The 23583-nt window shown below is 32.0% G+C and overlaps 3 protein-coding genes across 4 annotated transcripts in view; 1 reads left to right on the forward strand and 2 right to left on the reverse strand.

Moving 5' to 3' along the window:
• LOC134704809 (telomere-associated protein RIF1-like) overlaps positions 1-9873 on the reverse strand; it is a 38222-nt gene extending 28349 nt beyond the window's left edge. Inside the window, exons 1-10 of the mRNA XM_063563592.1 lie at positions 9773-9873; positions 6803-6913; positions 6162-6326; positions 5674-5818; positions 4636-4730; positions 4119-4302; positions 3491-3583; positions 1594-1729; positions 861-1012; positions 22-91 (exon numbers count right to left, since the gene is read on the reverse strand). Coding sequence (XP_063419662.1) covers positions 22-91; positions 861-1012; positions 1594-1729; positions 3491-3583; positions 4119-4302; positions 4636-4730; positions 5674-5818; positions 6162-6326; positions 6803-6912 — 1150 coding nt within the window. The 5' untranslated portion in view covers position 6913; positions 9773-9873. The remainder of the gene's footprint in view (positions 1-21; positions 92-860; positions 1013-1593; positions 1730-3490; positions 3584-4118; positions 4303-4635; positions 4731-5673; positions 5819-6161; positions 6327-6802; positions 6914-9772) is intronic.
• An 8331-nt stretch (positions 9874-18204) lies between these two features.
• LOC134706389 (uncharacterized) lies at positions 18205-21418 on the reverse strand. 2 transcript variants are annotated; one of them, XM_063565289.1, is made up of 3 exons: positions 21295-21418; positions 18872-19145; positions 18205-18591 (listed from the first exon to the last, which is right to left on the reverse strand). In XM_063565289.1, the coding sequence occupies exons 1-3, from the start codon at positions 21367-21369 to the stop codon at positions 18323-18325; spliced, it is 618 nt and encodes a 205-aa protein (XP_063421359.1). In that variant the 5' UTR covers positions 21370-21418; the 3' UTR covers positions 18205-18322. The 2 variants fall into 2 exon arrangements, with proteins under 2 accessions (XP_063421359.1, XP_063421360.1); XM_063565290.1 differs by lacking the exon at positions 21295-21418 and adding an exon at positions 20332-20354.
• Positions 21329-23328, forward strand: LOC134706390 (uncharacterized). The gene is made up of 3 exons (XM_063565291.1): positions 21329-21447; positions 22061-22341; positions 22668-23328. Exons 2-3 carry the CDS (start codon positions 22068-22070, stop codon positions 22907-22909), a joined length of 516 nt encoding a protein of 171 aa, XP_063421361.1. The 5' UTR covers positions 21329-21447; positions 22061-22067; the 3' UTR covers positions 22910-23328.
• The last annotated feature ends 255 nt before the right edge of the window (positions 23329-23583 follow it).

Below are 23583 nucleotides of genomic sequence, written 5' to 3' on the forward strand. Positions count from 1 at the left end.
ACTCCATTTTATTTTACTTACGAGGAGTTCCAGTTGAAGTGCTGGTCTTGACAGATCCTCCAAGACAGAAATTCAGTAGGGGCAAACATACCTAAATATAATAAAATCATTAACTTTTATTAACCTATTTCAAGTTCTGATAAAAATTCAAAATCACCTGATTCTTATCAATTTGTTGTATAATACTAATAGGGCAATGCATGTTTTATGAAAGTAGCATTCCATGAAAAACATGGGTACCTGAAACCTACAACTGTCTCACTCTTACATTGCAGTACAATGTTTAAAAATAAAAATTTGATTTTAGTTTTCATATTGATTTGTATATAAATCAAGTTGTATTGCTTTTGAAACCATCACAATTTCAGGGTCTTTTTAGCTTTCTATGCCATATGGGTTTTCCTTATTGTTAAAGGCCATAAGATGACTTATAGTTGCTACCTTCTACATCAGTTTGGTTTCTAGTAGAGAGTTGTCTCATTGGCAATCATACCACATCTTTTCATCTTGATATGGAATATTGATTGAAATTATTTCTTGTAAGATTTTACAGAAAGGACCTGTTCTATAAAAGTTGTCTGGTTTTTTCAAAGTAATATACAGTAAAATGGTTGGTTCTAGGACATATTTTAATAATAAACATATATAATTTGTTTTACAGTTTTATTTTAAAAATCAATGTTATCAATATCAAATGCTTAAAATTACATAAAATTGCATGATCCTTAATGTGGTTTTACTTGCATTTATTTTTAAAAGTTGAATTTATAGATTTATAAAGTTTTTGATCAATCTTGGACATTTAACTGACCAACCTAAAAGTTCATACACACACAATATTTAAAACCAACAATTCATACCTGGTCAAAATATACTGCTGCCTTGCTACCCAGCTTGGTTATGAAGAACCACCATATTTTAAACTTTTCCACAGCCACTGGCTCAGTTTTAGCATTGTTGAACTTAAAAACTTGCATTATCAACTTTATACGTTTAGAATCTGATAAAATGCCTGTAAAATAAATATCCAAGTTCACATTTCTTGAAAATTTGCTTTGTGTATATATGTTATATAATTTAAAGTATCTGTGAATTCAGACAATCACCTTTTCCATCAAAATAACCCAGGATAGAGGATGAAAAAAGATGTGAAAATAAAGAAGAAATTGTTTAGCATTATACACCGATACAGTTCAGTTGATGTATAAAAACAGGAACAACTTCCAAAAATACCATTTAATGAAAACCTTGTACAAACTACAAATCTCAGAGTCAATAGGGTCAGACAGGAATTGTATGTTAGCAATGAGAACATTCTTAAAATTTACAAGATATCAGTTGATTTTTATTATGTTTCTGGAGTTGTAAATACACATATCATTTTGACAAATTCTTTTTTTCTTGAAATTTATAATGTCAGATGAGAAATTAAGCATTGGGGTTTGGGAGGTTAGAACACCCCTTTTTTGACAATCAATGCATTTGAATGGGAGCATATATTAAAAACCACCCTTTACTCTGGGTTGGGACCCCCCTTTTTAAAACGGCTGGATCTGTCGCTGTTAAGTGTTATTTGGTTTTATATGTACATACTGATGTCAGTAGAGAAATTAAGAATCAACTGTTTCCATGCTCTGAAAGCTTCTATCTTTACTTCAGCATTTATACTTTTAAATCCTTCCTCTACTAAGGGTAACATCTGGTTGATAAAGTTGCCATAATGTAATTCCTGAAATTAATATAATACAAACATCAAAATACAATTTTGCATTAATACACACTCAGTATAATGCTTTATCTATAATACCAAGCTGCATTAATAAAAAATATTTTTTTTAGAAATGTTTCCTCTCATAAATAATCAAATTTGATAGTTAAAATTGCACGATAATTCAATATTTCTCAAAGACTAGGGAAGGCAATGTACAAGAAAAACTTGCTAACCCTATCAACTTTTTAATTGTATGTATATATAAGCTGTTAGTATTTGATAAGGTCTCAATTTACAATTTACTGCATTTAATCAAATGATGCAAAAATTACTTATGATCATCTTTAAACAGTTTAGGGACTTAAATTCATTCCAAATAAAAGTTTTCGAATCAACAAAGGTAAATAAGAAAACTTAAAATTAATTTTAATTGTGATAATAAAACAAAAGTTGAAAACAGGTCCAGCATGTTCCAATTTGTAAATCATTTTAAATGTAAATGAACTAAAGTTTAAAAAAATATTTGAAACTTGTCAGATGCAGATGTTATGTTAACTTATTCTATCCAAAGGGATTTCTGGAAAATCAGGCATTTTTGACGACTGGCAGCCATATGCAAATTACATGCAAATGAGTTGACTCTTGAAGCCCAAATAAGAGCCAGGAAAAGGCAAGAAGTTTAATTCATTCCGTAAATCAACTATCAAACATATAAATTGAAACTCATGCATATTTAACTCTTGTCGATTTTTCATGCATAGTTTCAAATAATCCTAATTTAGAAAGCTTAACTTAGCAATAGAAAAAACTACAGAAGCTAAGAAATAAGATCAGGGTTAGATGACAACTTGATAACTAGGTCTCCCGTAAATTTCAACATAATTGAAAACCAGGCTTAAATAGAAGGTAGTTACACTGGTTGATTCAGTCTGAATACTCAACCCTTTAAAGAACTGGTGCTATTTTTATCCTCAAAATAAAATAAAATGTGGTATGTGACCAATGAGACAACTTTTCATGAATGTCAGGGAACAGAGATGTGAATAGTCAAAATCGTTTTCAACTTTGTAACATGAATTTTATAACTGGTTTATTTACTGCAAATATGTGAAGACAAGCAAATCAGCCCAAAATGACTTTTGAATGTTTAAACAAAATCTAATATTGTATCTGGTTACCTGCAATATCTGAAAAAAGAAATCACAAAAATAACTGACACTTAGCTTTTATACAAGGTGAAACATGTGTCATTTAAAAGGGTTTTAAAAAGGTTTTCGAAGACATGTGAAAATATTCATTATGCTTGAAAAATTCTTCCTACAGAAATACATAAAAATTTCATAGCGCTTTTGCTTATAAAATTGTTTTTCTTCTTCAATTTTTAGTGAAATTCTACTATTGATGTGAAAGTTAAAAATCAACATGTGAACAAACAGTGACAATTCTTGAAATAATGCATGTGTTATTCATTGTTATTTGGTCACTCATTTTTACAATATTTGAATACACCTTATCGCTAATCCCTGCTGCTTAAACTTTTGACACATACAACAATCACTTTTCCATTGTGGCATCAGATATTTTGTTTTATGACATCAAATTTTTATGGAAACCTGTGTGATATCCAGTAATGGCTGACAAATAGCGATAAGGTGTATTCAAGGTTTTTACATTGGCATTCTATAAAAAAGCAAACATATTGTTTGTTGTAAAATATTGAACTTTTATAAATTTGTTCAGTAAAGGTATAGTCTATCCAGTGTAACCATTTGAACTTACCTTCCCCAGAACATGCACATACAATGACCATAATCTTAATGCATGTACTTCCTGTTTCTCACTCATCATTTTCTTCAACTCCGGTCCAATAGCCTAAAATAAATAACATGCTTAGATAGGTTAATATAGTCTACTATGAATTTGATTTTAAAGGTTGTTACAATCTATCGCAAGCATTATCTTTATCTGAGCCTAACAGTTGATTTAAGTATTCTCTTAATATTAATACATTGTAGGCCCAAATTCTACTTTGCTCAGCTGATATCTATACATATGTTTGATGCAGTCAATTGGACAACCAAGGAATGGGAACATAGATATCTTAACATATAATTTCATCAAAGATCGGTTCTAATTGGCAAAATGAAATGAGACATTAAATTCACCAGCCCTCTTTGCCAGGTAAGGCAGTGCAGCACTTCTAATTATGAAGATGTTTCCTACAAACTGCATAACAACTAAATATCCAACCTATCATAATTTTTTTGGTCATAAATAATATAAAAGTTTATCATTATTTTGCAGCATTTCCTTAAAATATAACAATAAAATCACATGTTTGTCATGGATCAACTGTTGCATAAGTTACAGTACTTGAACAAAAGACACATTATGTAAAATAGCATACCACTTTATATTCATCCAAAACTGGTTTTGACCACAAACTGATATTGTCCTTTGTAAAGACTTCTCTTGCTATTGATAACAGTTGAGATCCAATCTGGGGAACAAGATGAACCAATGAAAATAGTGTTGCCTTTCCCCAGTCCCCAAGGTTCTCTTTCATTCCTTCCGGGTCTTGCTCATATAGCCTGAAAGATATGACCTTCTGTAAAATGTTGGTTCTTATTTCTAACAATAAAATTACAATTTGAAAAAATAATACAAAATCAAAGTTAATTTCAGTAAATATTTTAAAAGTAGCAAATCATTAAAGACCTCTTGTCGTCATGTGTTATCTTGTTCCATTTCCCTCAAACAATTATAAAAAAAATGAAAAATTATCTAGTGCTGATTGTTTTCATTTGATTTTTCTTGAAAATATTTTAGAGTATTTCAGTTATTCAGGCTAATTGTTTAATCCTGAAAACCTTGATCCATATTATTCACATTAACTTATCACTAGTTTAACTCTAATACTGTACCTTATAACAGCTTTAGAGGCTTCATTTTCAACTGTAGCAGATTTACTGATCCATCTGTTCCATACCTTTCCAATAGCTTTTATCAACTTGGCCAACTGTAAAATATAATACCAAGTTAGTAGCAAGTCCATACATGTTGTCCTTGGTGTATAAAGGTCAAGGGATAGAAAATGATATTCAGAAACATTGTTTTATGTTTGAAGCAAATTGCAATTTTCTATTACTCCATACAATATGATTGAATAATGACTATTTTATTTCAATGGTAGATATATATAATTAGATAGAAATGAGCCTACTCAAGACAATATCATGTAAATCAGATATGAAAATTCTCTTGTAAGTACAGTAGTAGACATATACCATGAGTTTTTTTGTCTTTTTCTACTAACTTGCAAGATAATAGTCTGCAATTAGCCATATTCTCCAATGACAAACATTATTCTGACTAACAGCTTACTCCTATATGTTGTGTGCTTAGCAGAGATGCAGCTTGTATTGAACTTGTATAAATTTTAAGTGTTTGGTTGGAACAAACATATGACTTCTCATTTTTTATACAAGTCACATAAATGTCCAAGTTAAGACGAACCTTTTACACACTAATAGTCCATTTGCCAATTACAGATTTGATTCTGTTATTACACCTTTTTCAAATAAGATACTTCCATTTATCAATCATAGACTGGTTCTATACTGGACAAAATTGGCTTTTGTCAATGCAAAGTATTTTAAATTGAAAGTGTTGTATTGGCGGATTTTCTAATTTTTCAGGAAAAATAACTTCTGGTGACAAAAGTCAAATGAAAGTATTTAGATAAACAACAAATTAATGTAATTAAAAGGTTTGAAACAACTTAGAGGTTACTCATATTGCTCTTTCCCCATGCTCTCCATTGTCAACAAAAATTTATGTCCACATAAAGGAGACAACAAAAAAAGAGATCTCTTATTACAGAATCAATTATGGAATTGGTAAATGGACTATTGAGAACTTGATTCCCTATAAACCATAGTTATAGTACAAGTTTGACTCACCTCTGATTTGACAATAAAATCACTTAGGACTTGGTTCCCAATACACCACAATGCTCTAGTACATGCTATTTTATCTTCATCAAATTTTACAATACATTTTTCAATGGCAACCAAGCATTTTGTTTGAAGTGGATATCCTAATGACCTGAAATAATTTTCAAGATAGAAACATTATTAAATGTATTATACATGTCATATACATGGGTTTTTTTTTTAAGAAGTTAATTTTAGTTTGTGTGTTTAGATACTCAATAAGTCGAATAAGGGGATTCTGAAATTAAAGTATTCAGTAATTATTACCCAATAATCAAAGTTTAACTTAAGATAAAAAGACAGGTGCATCACTACACAATCCATCTCATTGAGGAGTGCATTTACATATGGGTCAGATACAAATGTTACTGTAAAAAGTGGGAATATAGTGTCATGTCATTTTAATCTATAAACATAAATATACTGCTGCTATGAGTTCTGAATTCACTTCTTACCTTACAATGTCTTTGTCATGAAGACAAAAACCTAAGACATGTAGGGCACCATGGCTAACTTTGAGATGACTATCCAAAATATCTCTTATTGCCATGGTTACCACCAGTTTTCCATGTTTAGACAGGTCAAGGTCAAACAATGACAAATCGTCATCTTTCATGTGCCTGTAAAACAAGAGAATGTCTCTATACATTGTACATTTTGTTGTAGCTTGAAATATTTATGTGTACAATGTAAAATTTTCTATAAGTTATAAAGTCTTATCTTACAAAGCGTCACAAATAAAAAAAAATATAATTTAGTGATTTGAAATATTCAGATAAAGAACATAATTTTATAAAATTGTAGCGTACTGCAATTTTGCCAACATTTTACTATCACTAAGCAGTAGCCTGGATTCAGACAAGTGTTGATGGCTGCTAGATTATACTTTCTGTATCATCACACAGAAGTGAAGCTAGTTTTTTTATATCTTCAACTTAAATTGAGAGTAAGATAGCTGCATTTCCTTATGTGTTTATGGCTGCTGGATATAGACTTTCTGATTCATCACACAGAAATGAAGCTAGTTTTATAACTGCAGGATTTAAATTGAGAATCAGAAAGCTAGTTCCCATGTGTTGACGGCTACTGGACTTACTTTGTCACCTGGCTGTAAGCATCAGCTTTGTCTTCATGGCTACTCGAGTCCTGTCCTAAGATAGCTACTACTGCAGCTACATTAATATCTACAGACTTTGTTGTGGCCATTCTGAAAGTCAAATAAATTTAATTCACATATATTCTGCAGTGTGTGTGCAAAGTTAAATTTATTTATCAACTGAACTGATACTTAATTTTAATGTCTACAGCAGATCAAAAGAATGATAATTTAATATTCACAGGCCTCACACTACTTTACAATCATAGCAAGAAGTGACTTCTCTTTTTGAAACTGATAGGGAGAAGTGTAGTCCAAATAATTATGACGTCTTGAAAGGCTATTATAATCAGGGTTTTAGCTAGGATTTTGAGGGCTTTAGTCACTTTTGCGCGATAAAAATCAGCCTTATTTTTTTTATAAAGCAAGGGATCTAGGATGTTTATCAAACTAGCTATACATATATGTCCAAGTCCTTTAAGGACTAGTCTAGGATCTTTGAAGACTTTAGGATTGCTTATGTAGGCAGTTATTGGCAATATTGAATGAATTGACTGATGTGATGCTAAGATATGAAGATAAGAATAGGAATCTGGTAATAAGATCAAAACTTCACTTCAGTTATTTTCAGGGCACACCCCTTAATTATCAACAAAAGTTGGGTGCCTCTATTTTTAACCACTGTACAAATGAACTTGTAACGACTTTTTCACTTCACAATCATTTATATCCTTGAAAATACGTTTTAATATCTATTTGGAATCAATTTCTTTAATATTGGATAGAAGAATCTGCATCTATACTTAATGTGACGATTCTTATGACTGTAGTGTAGATCACGTTTACTTTCGATTTTTAAACAAAATGAAATGAAAACGGGAAGTGACAATTGAATAATAATTTCAGAACAAAACCGGATTCATTTTCGAACTTTAACGCATGCGCAATGCATAGAACAGGAAGCACCTGTTTGCAAGTGAAAATATTTACGTTTTTAATAAAGTTCATTCTTTTTAATCGAAGTTGTCGAAAGTTTTTAATGAATATTTATATAAAGTATGACGAAAATACGTTGAACTGATGAAACTACGACAAGCAAACTGCAAATTATGATCGTAAGGGAAATATTGAAAATAAAATAAAGTTGAAATGTCCGGGAAGTTTATCAATTTTGGTTCAAATGACGAAAATACAACTGAACTGTGAGAAATGATTAAAATGAAAAGCTGACTGACTGATTTAACTTAAATAGATTATTATGATGATCATTTATGAGGTTTTATAATGATAATTGAGGGATTAGTGACCCATCTGATTGGCGATAGGCGGATTACTTGTCATCACAACTTTTAACACCTTTGGTAAACGTTAATTACCTGAGGGTCATAAACTTGTCAGAAACATAAAGACAGGTAGAATTCAAGTAATTTGATGTGTAAATATTTTTACACTTTCCAAATTTAAGTGACGAAATTGATATGAAATATTTTCGTCATTTCTAAAACCTTTTCGTAAAATACGAAAGTGACGAGCGCTAGCTAAATCACTGATTATAATTTTTTTCTTTGACGCCTTACATCAACGTCATAACGCCAAACTCATATATTCAGTTGGACTTTGATAGGAAATTTACTGCTTTATAAAAACGTTTAGCTGATTTCTCCTCAAGATGCTTCATTTAAGGTGTATAAAATATATTTTTGAACCAAACTTGGTACATTTTGACCAACCTGAATTTCCGGATAATGTAAAACAATGGTTCCGGAAATTCGGGTTTTACCGAGTTTGGTGTAAAAATTATTTTATAATCTCCTAAAAAGAAATCCGACAAATCTTTTAAAAAATGCAGTCGACATGTTCCCGCCTCAGATGGAATTGTTACTTATATTATTATTTCTGTAGGGATTAATTGGAAATATTTTCGTAAAACAAACACATAAAAGGTAAGAATTTTTATATATGCATTTTGTTTTAGCCTTCTTTGAAAATTTGATGGCTAAATTGGGTCTCAAAGTTGAGAGCAAAATATGCTCTCAAAGTCCAACCGAAAATGGCGGCTTCAGCATTATGACATCGAAGTAAGGCGTCAAAGAAAAAAATTATAATAGCCTTTCAAGACGTCATAATTATTTGGACTAGGAGAAGTGTTGAGATTTAAAAGAGAAGTGCTCCTTCATGCATGGCGCTACAATGTTTGTTTTTCATTTGAAATCTTCAAGGTTTTACCAAGGACTATATACGTCCCTGGTTTTACTAATACAAAGCTAAATACATTCAACTGGAGTTTGAATAAAAATTAGATGTGAATGGACCTGGGATGCAAACATGTGAGGTGGGAACATGTAGGCTTTACAGGATGCGAAAGTGTATTTGGCGCAAACGGACGGGATACCTACGATTACAAAACCAAGACACCTTATTGCTACAAAATATTTGATCCCACAATGGAAAAGGGATTGTTGTATGAAGTCAATTGAATAGTTCAAGTGGTACAGATTCTTTGGTCAGCCAGGAATATCTATAAGGTACGGTGTAGCTAAAATTATTTTGAAGATCATGGATTTCCAAGACTGAGAAGAGAATTGAGTTGCACAGGTTTGTGTGAAATAAATTTAGGTGTAAACAAAAAGATGGCCATGTTGATAAAAGGTTATGATAGATCGGAATTTTATTGTACATGATTTCCTGTTAAAACATTTGCCAATACCACAGGATTTTGAAATCCTATCAATAAGGGGGTAAAATATACCCTTATTGATAGGATTTCAAACTCCTGTGCCAATACTAATTTTACAGTGCAGCTAAATAAATTATTTATCGCGTTGTGAAATGTCGACTTTGCCAGTGCACTGTATGTTTCCCCCGCATAATACTAACATCGAATACATTCTAACAGGTTTGTAGTTATCTTTTTTTGTGATTTTGTATGTTTATTTGCATTAATTTGTATAAAATGTAAGAATAACATACTTATTTCAATGTGTATTCATGGCCTGTTGTCCGCGGGAAATGTACATTTCGTTGAATTTTGATTGGCTAACATGGTCAGGATGTCTGAGATAATATCTAAAAGTTGTACCACTACCGGAATGTCCATTTCCGGGCAGATGTTTACTCCTGTTTAACATAGTTTAAAAGTAACAATCATGTCAGAATTTATCAAAACTAATTAAACATGGGAACAGTATATCAATATATATGTTCCTAATTAAACTTAATTTGGTCCCCAGTGGCCCACTGAGACATAATGGTTTTTGTGAATGAGATTTTTTTTTTAAATTTCTTTAATATATGTAGATCTACTTCTGGCTGTTCACAAATGAGCATTTACCAACTGTCGCATGCCTAGGAAATAACATTATTAAAGGTTTAGAAATAAGATCCAGATGTACACAAAATATATGAAGTAATATGATATTTTATTGTTATAATATTTAATATAATAGTTATATAAAACACATGTTGTCAGGTTAGGCTCTGATCCTGTTCATAACTTATAGTATGTAATAGTTTTCTGTTTTGCTTTTCCCAATCATATTGTGTTGTAAAATGATGCCCTTTATGGGTTCTTGATTAGATTAATACAATTCTTATCTTATCTTATCTTATCTGTACCATGTATGAATACAAAGATCCAAAAAATGTACAGAAACACCATTTGTTTTCATTACTTTCTCTTTTTGTTTTGTTTAAAATGGTCGTGGTAAAACTATGGGTGCAATGTTTTGCAATTGCTGCTCTTTAATTCTAAATTACAGTACTGTACAAGTAAGTTCAAGTTTAGCTAATTAAGTGCGAACTATCCAAGACTACGGTAAATCAATGAGACTCTGAATACAAAATGAAAACTGACTAAAAAACTAAACTGTAAAAGACGTCGGTTTTCATATTAAAATCCTATTAAAGTGTTAAACAATATATTTAGCTTGTGTTTTAATTTATCAAAATCACAACCATTGAAAGACTGCGGATAAAAACTTAATGATCCAACGATCTTACTCAGGTATTGCTATACTTTATGAATAAGCTTATTCGACCGGGATTGTACATGGGACGTATCTAAGCCACGGTTTACGGTCTTTATAAAAAAAAACTACCATGAAAATCAGGATGTAATATCGCGTTTTTAATAAGGATTCTACGAGAACTATCACACTTTAAAACCATACATTTATATGTATGTTCAGAACTGGAAATCACCGGGCATTGAAAAGGAAAAGGAAAAAGGAATGATGTAGTGTATTCTGTAATAGTCGAGAGAACATTGTACAGCTCTGACAGAAAGTAGAAGAGATTTTCGAATTATTTTTTTAATTCGATTGGCAGATTATCTAAAAAATAATAATCGAATATTGAAAAATGTGCGTGAATTGACCCGAATTGTAAAGTATGTTCTTCTGGTTGATCATAAAATTGAAAATGGAAATGGGGTATGTGTCAAAGAGACAACAACCCGACCAAATAAAAAAACAACAGCAGAAGGTCACCAACAGGTCTTCAATGTAGCGAGAAATTCCCGCCACCGGAGGCGTCCTTCAGCTGGCCCCTCAACAAATATATACTAGTTCAGTGATAATGAACGCCATACTAATTTCCAAATTGTACACAAGAAACTAAAATTAAAATAATACAAGACTAACATAAATTTCTAATCTTTTTATGTTCTTTTAATATAAACTTTTCATGCACAGAACATTTATGCTGTCATATGTAATAATTTCTTTGTATACCTTTACTTGGTTTTATAAGAAATACAGAAACTTAAGTCTCTACCTTGTACGACATTTAATTTTACCCAACATCTAAATTTCGTCTTAAGATATATTAACTACCGTTAAAGTGCCTCTATTTCAAATGTATTATTCACAACCTCATTCGCGAATTATTTTTTACATGTCATTGCTTTGCTTGCATCGATAATTTGAACTTCTTATGTTATGCAGTCAAAGGAAAAAGTAAAACATAAAAAAAAGTTTTAGTTTTCTAAGAAAAATAATACAACAATAAAATAATTGTGCTTTTCTACATTTGCTTTAAACGTGAAATTTGTATTAAAATCGACAATATAAATCCATTTTTCGAACCCTTTTGCCAATTTTTTTTTCTTTCAAGATAATGGTTCTTTGAACTTCTTTCGATTTGTGCATCTCTCATCTCGTTCGGTATTCCCCTGCCTGTATAAATGTTTTATAGATTTCCATATACTTGATATATATGTTTAACTTATAAACCAGCTAAATATTTTCAAAGATAGAAAAGAAAAACTAGAGGCTCTAAAGAGCCTGTGTCGCTCACCTTGGTCTATGTGCATATTAAACAAAGGACACAAATGGATTCATGACAAAATTGTATTTTGGTGATGGTGATGTGTTTGAAGTTCTTACTTTACTGAACGATTTTGCTTCTTACAATTATATCTATCATGAACTTTGCCCATTAGTAACAGAGAACTATATTTGGTAAAAATTTACATAAATTTACCAAATTTATGAAAATTGTTAAAAATTGACTATAAAGGGCAATAACTCCTTAAGGGGTCAATTGACCATTTAGGTCATGTTGACTTATTTGTAGATCTTACTTTGCTGAACATTATTGCTGTTTACAGTTTATCGCTATCTATAATAGTATTCAAGATAACCAAAAACGGCAAAATTTCTTTAAAAATTACCAATTGGAGGGCAGCAACCCAACAACCAGTTGTCCAATTCATCTGAAAAATTCAGGGCAGATAGATATTGACTTGGTTAACAATTTAACTTCTTGTCAGATTTGCTCTAGATGCTTTGGTTTCATAGTTATAAGCAAAAAACTGCAAATTTACCCCCATGTTCTATTTTTAGCCGTGGTGGCCATCTTGGTTGAATAGCCAGGTCATCGGACACATTTTTCAAACTAGATACCCCAAAGATGATTGTGGCCTAGTAGTTTCAGTGGAGATTTTGTAAAAGATTACTTAGATTTATGAAAAATGGTTAAAGATTGACTATAAAGGGCAATAACTCCTAAAGGGGTCAACTGACCATTTTGGTCATGTTGACTTATTTGTAGATCTTACTTTGCTGAACATTATTGCTGTTTACAATTTATCTCTATCTATAATAATATTCAAGATAATAACCAAAAACAGCAAAATTTCCTCAAAATTACCAATTCAGGGGCAGCAACCCAACAACCGATTAACCGATTCATCTGAAAATTTCAGGGCAGATAGTTCTTGACCTGATAAACATTTTTATCCAATGTCAGATTTCCTCAAAATGCTTTGGTTTTTGAGTTATAAGCCAAAAACTGCATTTTACCCCTATGTTCTATTTTTAGCGGTGGCGGCCATCTTGGTTGGTTGACCAGGTCACGCCACACATTTTTTAAACTAGATACCCCAAAGATGATTGTGGCCAAGTAGTTTCAGAGGAGAAGATTTTTGTAAAAGATTACTTTAATTTACGAAAAATGGTTAAAAATTGACTATAAAGGGCAATAACTCCTAAACGGGTCAACTGACCATTTTGGTCATGTTGACTTATTTGTAGATCTTACTTTGCTGAACATTATTGCTGTTAACAGTTTATCTCTATCTATAACAAAATTCAAGATAATAACCAAAAACAGCAAAATTTCCTCAAAATTACCAATTCAGGGGCAGCAACCCAACAACCGATTGACCGATTCATCTGAAAATTTTAGAGCAGATAGATCTTGACCTGATAAACATTTTTATCCCATGTCAGATTTCCTCAAAATGCTTTGGTTTTTGAGTTATAAGCCAAAAACTGCATTTTACCCCTTTGTTCTATTTTTAGCCGTGGCGGCCATCTTGGTTGGTTGACCAGGTCACGCCACACATTTTTTAAACTAGATACCCCAAAGATGATTGTGGCCAAGTTTGGATTAATTTGGCCAAGTAGTTTCAGAGGAGAAGATTTTTGTAAAAGATTACTTTAATTAACGAAAAATGGTTAAAAATTGACTATAAAGGGCAATAACTCCTAAACGGGTCAACTGACCATTTTGGTCATGTTGACTTATTTGTAGATCTTACTTTGCTGAACATTATTGCTGTTTACAGTTTATCTCTAACTATAATAATATGTAAGATAATAACCAAAAACAGCAAAATTTCTTCAAAATTACCAATTCAGGGGCAGCAACCCAACAACCGATTGACTGATTCATCTGAAAATTTCAGGGCAGATAGATCTTGACCTGATAAACATTTTTACCCCATGTCAGATTTGCTCTAAATGCTTTGGTTTTTGAGTTATAAGCCAAAAACTGCATTTTACCCCTATGTTCTATTTTTAGCCGTGGCGGCCATCTTGGTTGGTTGACCGGGTCACGCCACACATTTTTTAAACTAGATACCCCAATGATGATTGTGGCCAAGTTTGGTTTGATTTGGCCCAGTAGTTTCAGAGGAGAAGATTTTTGTAAAAGTTAACGACGACGGACGACGACGACGACGGACGACGACGGACGACGACAGACGACGACGGACGACGACGGACGACGGACGCCAAGTGATGAGAAAAGCTCACTTGGCCCTTCGGGCCAGGTGAGCTAATGATTTGGAAGTTTGTCTGTTCTTGATGAATCCTTATTACAATCGGGACACCACATCTTATATTTCGGGGATGTTGTTATGGGGTAGTCAGTGATTTTAGATAAGTTCCATGTGAATTCGTTGATCCAATGAAAGCAAAATGTCGATACGTATATCTTTACACTACATCATGTTTTCTGTATATCACCGTGGAGAACACTGCATGCTGGGTGTGGGTTATGTTTAACACGGGTGCCGGTTTTAAAGCGCAGACAAATCAATCAAGGTAAGTAAAAGTATAAAAAAAATAATTTAAGAGTTGTTAGCACCAAATAATGTATTGCAGGTAAGGAATCGAATGATAATCTATTTCCTGAAGGGAGAAGCAAATGATTCCAGTGCTCATTTTGCTCAATCACCTCTCCCCAGATTTTAAGACTTCATATGCAAGTTACATGATAACTTTAGACTTTTGGCGATTTTCTTCCTTATGATTCATACAGAAATAAATTCATATAACAGATTTTAACCAAAAGCCAGCCTCTTGGTTAAACTTTATTGAATTTAAAGTGTTTTTTTTTTTTTTTTTTTTTTTTTTTTTTTTTATCTAAATGTTATGTGACGTTCGCAGTGTAAGATTTTGCGTCTCAAGTGAAGAGGACGAGGCATTCATTTAAAACTGAGAGATAGGCCCATGATTTGGCCTTTATCTGAAAGTTTATTATTCAAACACAACAATTTTTTTTTTATGATCGAGGACTCATTTCAAGCGTAAGGTATTGTATTTCATAATGCCATTTGACCCAATGTTTTGTAGAAACTTCTTCCTGACCATGATAGTAACTGAAAAAGAATCAAATAATCATGTTCAGGTATAAAATAAGATACTTTGAGACTTTTTCCCTATTTCTAACATTATTAACAATCACACTACTTAAAACACTAAAATTATGTACATATTAAGTAAAGTACCTTACGTTTGTGTGACGAGGCAACATAACTAAGTACTTCATGTAAGTAGGAAAGTTTGAATAACAAAGTATCAGACAAAGACCAAATTATAGGCAAATATATATATTTTTGTTTTAACAAATTCCTTAGCCCTTAAGACGCAAAAATCTGACACCCGAGCGACGCATTACAGTTTTATAAAACATTTATTGTACAACCAATAAGTTAAGACCAAAAAGCTGGCTTTTGGTTTAAATATATGAGAGGAATACATCACAATATAAATCGTACGGGGAAAATCGCCAAAAAATTGCTTTTTTTTATATGAAGTCGCCAAACTAGGAAAACTCGGGAGAGGTTTTTGAGAAAACGGAGCACTGAACACGTCTGCTTTGACTTGATTGAAATAGATTTATGATGCGGTTCTTCTGTGCATTACATTATTTGGTGCTAATATTTCTCGAAAAGAAATTTTGATATCTTCACTTACCTTGGTCGATTTTTCTCCACAACAAACCCGTCACCCCGTGTAAAATACAGCCAACACACCCGTATGAGGCTTTCGACACAGTGTTTATGAAGTCTAACTAAATCCATTTGATATGTACTGATGGATATTTTAGTCTTATTTCTTTTGATACTCTAATTTTCTGTCATTTTAAAACTCTAAATAAATATTGAAATTTATAAGAAATACTATGATGTTTTCGCTCCTATCAATCTAACATATGTCGTTAACTATAGATTTGGCATATCTTTTTGAATTTTTGTTTTCAGTGGTTTCAACATTGTATTTGATTCGTACTTCCAATTATTTTCATGCAAGCGCACTGGCGAGAAGACATAAAGCGTACTAAATCACAAACCTATAATCTATAATGAGCGTTCACATTCAATGGGTCAATATTACTGGATGTTCTTTTACCCGCCATAGATGGTCTATATCACTTATGTGTCATAACTTTTTGTTGAAATTTTGTTTTTGTTTTCAATGCTTTTAAACGTCGTATTTATATTGACATTTTAACTTTTGTAAATCGAGCGACACTGCTTAGTGTATTATAGTATGGCGTACCAAATTTAAAGCCTGTTAACTTTGATAATTTTATAACAACCACTGGGTTTGGTGCTACTGCTTGTGGACGTTTCCTCCCGATGATATCAACAGCCTTATTGTGGAAACTCCTGTACTGATATAAAATATCGTTGATAAAATTATATCCTGTAAATGAATGTTGAATTATTCGATTCACTACGTTTTTTTCTACCTCAGGCACATATGACCTTACCCAGATTATTCATTACTTTTTTTAAATTTTGTTTTACGATGCTCATCAAATTCACATTTGATTCAATTTGTTTTGGTCCAAGCAACAACGCCGAGTCTTGTGTCGACTAAACGTGTATCTGGGTAACTAAATCATCTTTAATGAGTGTTTACAGTCACTGGGTCGATGCCACTACTGTGAACGCAATTCCTAGCACAATAGTCAGCATCTAAGGTTTTGTCACATTCAGACATATTGGCATTCATACCACATATTCTTACATTGAAAGAGATAGTTTTCATCAAATTTTAAAAGAAATTTAACTACTTTTTTATTTTGACCTTCCAAATTTTGTGATTCGAGCGCCGTTAGTTAGGTATGTAATAGTCGAAATGCACGTTTGGCATTGCAAATTATACCGCTATCTGCCTGTAGTAGATAGTGCTAGTTGACACAAAATTTCATTGATATGGTAATTTACTGAATATTAAATGTTCATGAATTGTTGAACTATTTAAATCTTGTACATCTCCAGGCACAGCTGATCTAAGCCAGATTTGGTATTACTTCTCATACTACTCAACTTATTACGAATTCATTGGATTTGGACTTTCAAATGTTTTAATTCAAGTGCAATAGATTAGTTTTATACAGACGAAATTCGCATATTGCGTTCCAAATCATAAGCAAGATATCTTTGAGGTTTTTTTCTTTCAAAGCATAATTGATCAATTCACTCTGAACTCAGAGAATCACGTATACTATCGTATAACTTTTAGATAAGCGCATTTTTGAAGAAGATATTTAAAAAAAAACATTGATGGCTATAGTCTATTTTTTGTATGTTGAATATGAAAGTTTACTCTATTGTTACGCAGCCTCATGCAGACAAATCACGAGTATGCACTAAATCGTATATACATATATCACAGTTTTTCACTGAGGTGTTTGTGCTTCGCCTACATCTGATTTACAAAGTTTCGTGTAGTTCTCTTGATTTCCCATGTGTCGTAGACTTTAAACTTAGTATCAACTTGACAGACACATATTAAGTTATTAAGATGAACATGTCAAGAGAAACAAAAACGTTTCAAACATTTCCACAACGAGCGGCATTATATTTTTAACCAACAATTTGAACCATAAAATAAAGGATGTGCAAAATTGCACAAATTTTGTCTCCGACAAACTACAGAGTGCCATCATACATCGAAAATTTAATGGGCAAGCGATTACTTACCCATTAATCTTATTTGAGTCGTTGAAATACAAACGCCGGATTGCAAAATTCCTCATTGCATGTTCTATTTTATATGAAACACTTTATGTCAGTACCCATCTTGACGTAAGAATATAATTAATATTGATGACAAGGGGTTTTCAAACGACCTTGACTACCCATAAGGGCCTTGTACGGTCGGCTTTATTAAGTCATTAAATTTTTGCTTGATAATACAATTCTTTCATAGTTTTAATCTGTAAACAATTTTAACTGATTATTGCTATGCTGGAAGGAAAGTAATACTCTTGAACTTCATAAATTTCAACAAAATTGAAATAAATTAATAACCATCAGTGCACATTTCAATATATACAACTTGACGTCACTCTTCATGCGCAAACTAAACAAACAAACAAACAACGATTGTGTCATGTATTCACATTAACAAATTATAATACTGATATTCTAAAGTACAAACAAGCAGGATTAACAGCACAGTCAACGAATTGCAAAACAAATAAAGAAATATGATACAATCACAACTTTGGAATGTCTCTGGGTTCGATACGCATGCTTTCTGGAAGTTCTTTCTTCCTTCTTTCTCTTTCGGCCTCTATTGCCTCGTGATAATATCCATAATAGTCTCCTCTTCCTGCTCTCTGCGGCGGCGCCCAGGCATCAGACTTAGGCCAGGGATCTTGGAAGACATCTTTCGGTGGCATTGTTGGTAAATTCCTGGTGTATCCTCCTAGTCGCAGATCTGGAATTCCAGTCTGTTTTAAACCAACGTCCTTGTGGTAATATGCTGAAATACAGAAACAACATAAGCATGCTTTTACATGGAAAGATGGGTAATAGTTAGAAATATTAATTCGATTTAAAATGACCAAATTCAACTATTTATTGAAAATACGATATTGATTTTACCTTTAGATTTTTTTATTGAATCAATATTACCTATCAGTGCAAATGCTCGAAAAAAATGTAATAGATTTAGTCACATTTATAGAAATCAGAGTTTAACAGTCCATTTGCCTTTATTAAAGAAAACTGATTCGTATACAATCCTTAGAAATGTTTTATACCACCAGGTGTATCTCTGTTCCTCATGAACTCCACCCACTGGTCCTCAGACTGCATGTCAATAGCATCACGTTTGGTATCTCGAGGTAAGGACCTGTACTGATGGTACTTAATCCAGTCTATCTCTGACGGAACATAATGAGCCGCTCCCATGTAGATGTTAGACTTTCCATCCCCACTTAGATAGTTGTGGGTAGGTATTGGGTTGTGAGGTCCACGTTCAAACAGATTCACACCACCACTCGTACCAAATTCTTTACGATGCATCTTTATTATCTGAAGAAGAATATTTGATACATAACTGTTTATATCAAATGCTGAAGTCTATTTCAACAAACTAAAACATATTAATTTCACAGTAATAACTAGTGAGGTTCCATCCAAAATAACTGTAAATGAAGAGATTTCAATGAACATCTTGACCATCATTTAATTAAGATACGCACATTATATTTTCTATCTTTAATATTATGAACGATATTAACTTTATTTGATGACGGTTTGAATCTTTAACTAGGTCGGTAGGATGCTTAAAGGGGTAAAGACCTTATCATTTCTCAACCACCCTCATGTGATTAGTAAGTATACTATTATTGATTTTCAAGTTATTATTGTTTAATGAACAATACAGCAATTTTCTTTTCCATGTAAATCAGATTAATATATCTATTGAACATTTTTTTATTCAATCAAGTTAATTACTTTTTTTATCAAAGGAAACAACATATCAACTGTAATAGGAACTAAGTGACATTTTTGTAAGATATTTAACAGTGGCAGTGAAATGATTGTCCCTTTATCATAACAACATTATACTACTAATATACTTTTTCTTATTCTATAGAAAAGAAATTACTTCGTAGGAGGCCGTTAATTGTCGAAACTAAAAAAAATATCAATTTAGATGTCAAGTTAAAAGAAATAAAAATGCTTATTATAAATAACGTTGATAACATATCTGTTTAATTTGACGTCAGTTGTGTGGAAGCATTTTACAAGCCCAAGAGCTGATCTGTCAATCATAGTCACTTAATGTATATGGATTATTACCAATGCTTTGTTAAAGACAGATCTGACCCTGGGAACAGTATATCAAACACTATATGTTCCAGACTGACCTAATTGTGCCAGCACACACGGCAACAGTTCTGACACAGAAAGATATTTCACACCAGACATACATTTTTTATTTGGTCGGGTTGTTGTCTCTTTGACACATTCCCCATTTCCATTCTCAATTTTATTATCGTTGCCAAGTTCTTGCTCATGCTCCGATAGGGTTTTAATTTACAACCTCCCTCACTCGAGGCGAGGAGTTTATTGAAAAGATTGGAAATTAACAGGAACAGAGATGTGCCATTGCATATCTTATTGTTTTTTTTAACAATCAGTCAAGTAAAATATTTTCATATTATTTCAGCTCCAAATAATAATATTCCTGTTTTTTATTGAATATAAATACATTTTCTCTTCTGTTAGTACACTTTGCCTTTCTGGAGTCACGAAAAAAAATCAGTAAAATAACCCTCTGAAATACAGAGCGAGAACTTAGAATCTGGAAAATGCTGATTATAGGCATGACAACTTTCCTTCTTGTATTAAACAAATAAACAAATAATCTTAATTTCACTGAACAAAATATGTGTTTTGTTTGTTTGTATGCTCTGCAAGATATATGGCTTTTAATCAAGTATTTTAAAGATGTTATTTTCTACAAATACTGCACACGCCGAAACTGAACATGGATTTGTTGAATATTGTTTAATAATTTCAGTCATTACTCAACTTGTTCACCTTTTTTTAGGGGCCAGCTGAATTCTGTCTCCGGGTGTGGAATTTTCTCGCTGTGTTGAAGTCCTCGGCCTTGATGGGCTTAATATGTTTTCTACTCTTTGGTCGGTTTACTCTTTTTAACACATTTCCCATTTCCATTCTCAAATTTTGATTTTACGATATCTCAATAATTTCTGTCTAGGTTAGGCATTTAATAGATTTTATGAATTGTCTAAAAATTCAGTCATTGTATAAAATGCCTAAACTCAGAAAATGCCGGCATCATATTAAAGTATAAAAAAATGCGCAAACCTGCCTTGCCCTCTACGTGTAGGCCGGCTTTCAAACGATAAAATTTGACCACCGTGAAAAATTGAATTTATGCTGAAATTGGCGTAAATACCAAAGAATTAATAAACAAATCAATCATATGCCATTATTTTTATATTAGCGTCAAATCTGAATTATTTCCCTTTGTTATCGCATCGTTTTTAAAATACTCCAGCTTGTTGATCAGACAGTCATGGTCTTATGCCATTTGACTACATCCTCTATGAAATATGATTTTAACAATGTTATAATTTTATCATATATTTTTTTAATAAAGTATTTAAGTTGAGACGAACGTCTCGTAACAAAATTGTAAACTTACCTGACCAGGTAAAGGTATACCGTTATCACCAGGTGTCGTGATTAAGTGTACATTAGTAACGAAAAATGTCAACATCCGGCAATCGTTTGGAGATCTAACTGTTTTAACCGGAAAGGAGCGAACATCATCTATAAACGTTCAGATTTTAAAAAGGTAAAAAACAATTAACAATATGTGAGCATTATCACACTCATATCTATTCTGATTGTGAAAATTCGATAGAGGGCTTAGTATATTCTTAAATGCCGTATCATCACAAATGATATCAAATTACATAGGGTTTAAATATCCCGACACAATATGTGTATTGTTTACATATTAACATGACTCTAAAATTGATTGTTAAAGAAGTTGCATGGACGATGAATATGTGGCGTTTTTGGTTCGCACTAAAATCCCATGTTATGAATGGAAATTGTCTTTTTATAAAAACATATAAGGTGACAGCGCTGTGATTGCTGTAGGTCTTCATCTAACCTGTTATGAGTAGTGGAATAATAATAAAGTCAATAAATGTAAAGACGAATTCAAGCACTGATGTTCTCAATTGCACCATTGACAAAATTACCATTGAACAAAGCATAAAAACACAGGATTTAAAACAAATTTCAAACTATATTCAAAATCAAGCGAACTGAGAAATGTGTAAAACAAAATTTCACAAGTTTATTCACTTATCAAAATTAGTATTAGCTTCTATATATATGTTTTATTAGTTTACGTAGTAGGGAATATTCTACGGTTAGTTGTATTTATTTATTTATAGCTGAACAATGTATAGAGCAGAATTTGGCACAAGTGGAGGTACAAACATTAGAGAGCGAGGGCCATACAACTCTACACCATTTTACAACTATCTCAGCGGAACTGGAAAGTCACATGTCTACAGAGGTCCTGCATACTATGTTCCATCAGAGAACAGATGGATGGCATTCCACGAATACAGATCGTTACCACGTGAAACCAAAAGAGATGCTATTTTGTTCGAGTCTGAAGATGATTGGGTGACATATCAAAGGAAAAGGGATGCCGAACATCCACCTTCAGGTATGATATATACTCATTAGATAATAAAATCGGATCATATATTTGTAATCGTAGAAGTGTTTATTCTAGAATTTATCAACTGATTAAAATATTATGTTTTTTTTTAAAATGTGGTTACCAAAATGTGTCACTTAGAATTTAAAACTTACTCTCCTTATTGATATATTATTCACTTGTAATCTAGAATTTATTAACACCCGAGATTGGCTATAATTGAAAAATAAATGAGTTAAAATGAAATCTTTTTTGTCGATATTTTCAGGAACTTAGTCATATATGTATTGACTGTTCTCATATATTTTTTAACATTCAGTTTAATTTTGCAGGTATATCTATGTCTGGTGTTCCAACACAATATACTGGTGTACCTGTTCCAACTTTACTACCATCGCAGTCTTCAGCGTGGAGTCGCCGTTGGACAGGATCAGGTTACTACTTACCTTCCGGAAATAAATGGTTCCGTGACCAGGACAGTCCAGGAATTCCGAGAGAATCAAGGTTGTTCATAAACGAAGAGGATTGGATAAAATTTAAATATGCATCAGACAATCCTATCATGCCTAGATAATTCAGACGTTTAAACATTTAATAATTTATTGCAATTTCGATAACTGTTAAAAACAGCATAATATGTTGATAAAAAGACAAATACCTTTATAATATTTCCACGCAATGGAAAATAAATGTATTGTATTTACATTTATCCTACTATTATCTAATAATGCGTGTGGTGCTGTCCTATAAGAAATCTAGAACACTATATATACGAATCTTTGTTTCCAAATGAGATTTGACACCAAAGTAACCCTAATTAAACACACGTTAATAGAGTGACATGGTTATGAATGCATCAAGCGACTTTCTTATGACTTTGAATATCTGTTATATTACATTTAAACCATGTATTTTCTTGTAGTCTGTCACATAAAATGGTGGTAAACCATCTTTACTGTTTTTGTTTATTGAATAAATTTGTTATCAGCATTATATTTGTGTCTTTTATAAAATGATTTTTTTTCTTTCTACAAATCCAAAATTATTTTTTTTAATCGTAAATTATATCTCAAGTTGTAATACGCATTTGTAGTAGGTATGATCATCAGTTACCTGACACTCAAGTATAGTTAAAACTTAAAGTCTACACAATTCTTTCAAAATTATATTAGCTTTTGTATAAATGAATGTGTGGTATGGTCGAACCCTTTAGTTTTTTCAGTTATGGGATGACCTAAAATAGCAATT

This window comes from Mytilus trossulus, chromosome 2, assembly GCF_036588685.1.
Source record: "Mytilus trossulus isolate FHL-02 chromosome 2, PNRI_Mtr1.1.1.hap1, whole genome shotgun sequence".
NCBI lineage: Eukaryota > Metazoa > Mollusca > Bivalvia > Mytilida > Mytilidae > Mytilus > Mytilus trossulus.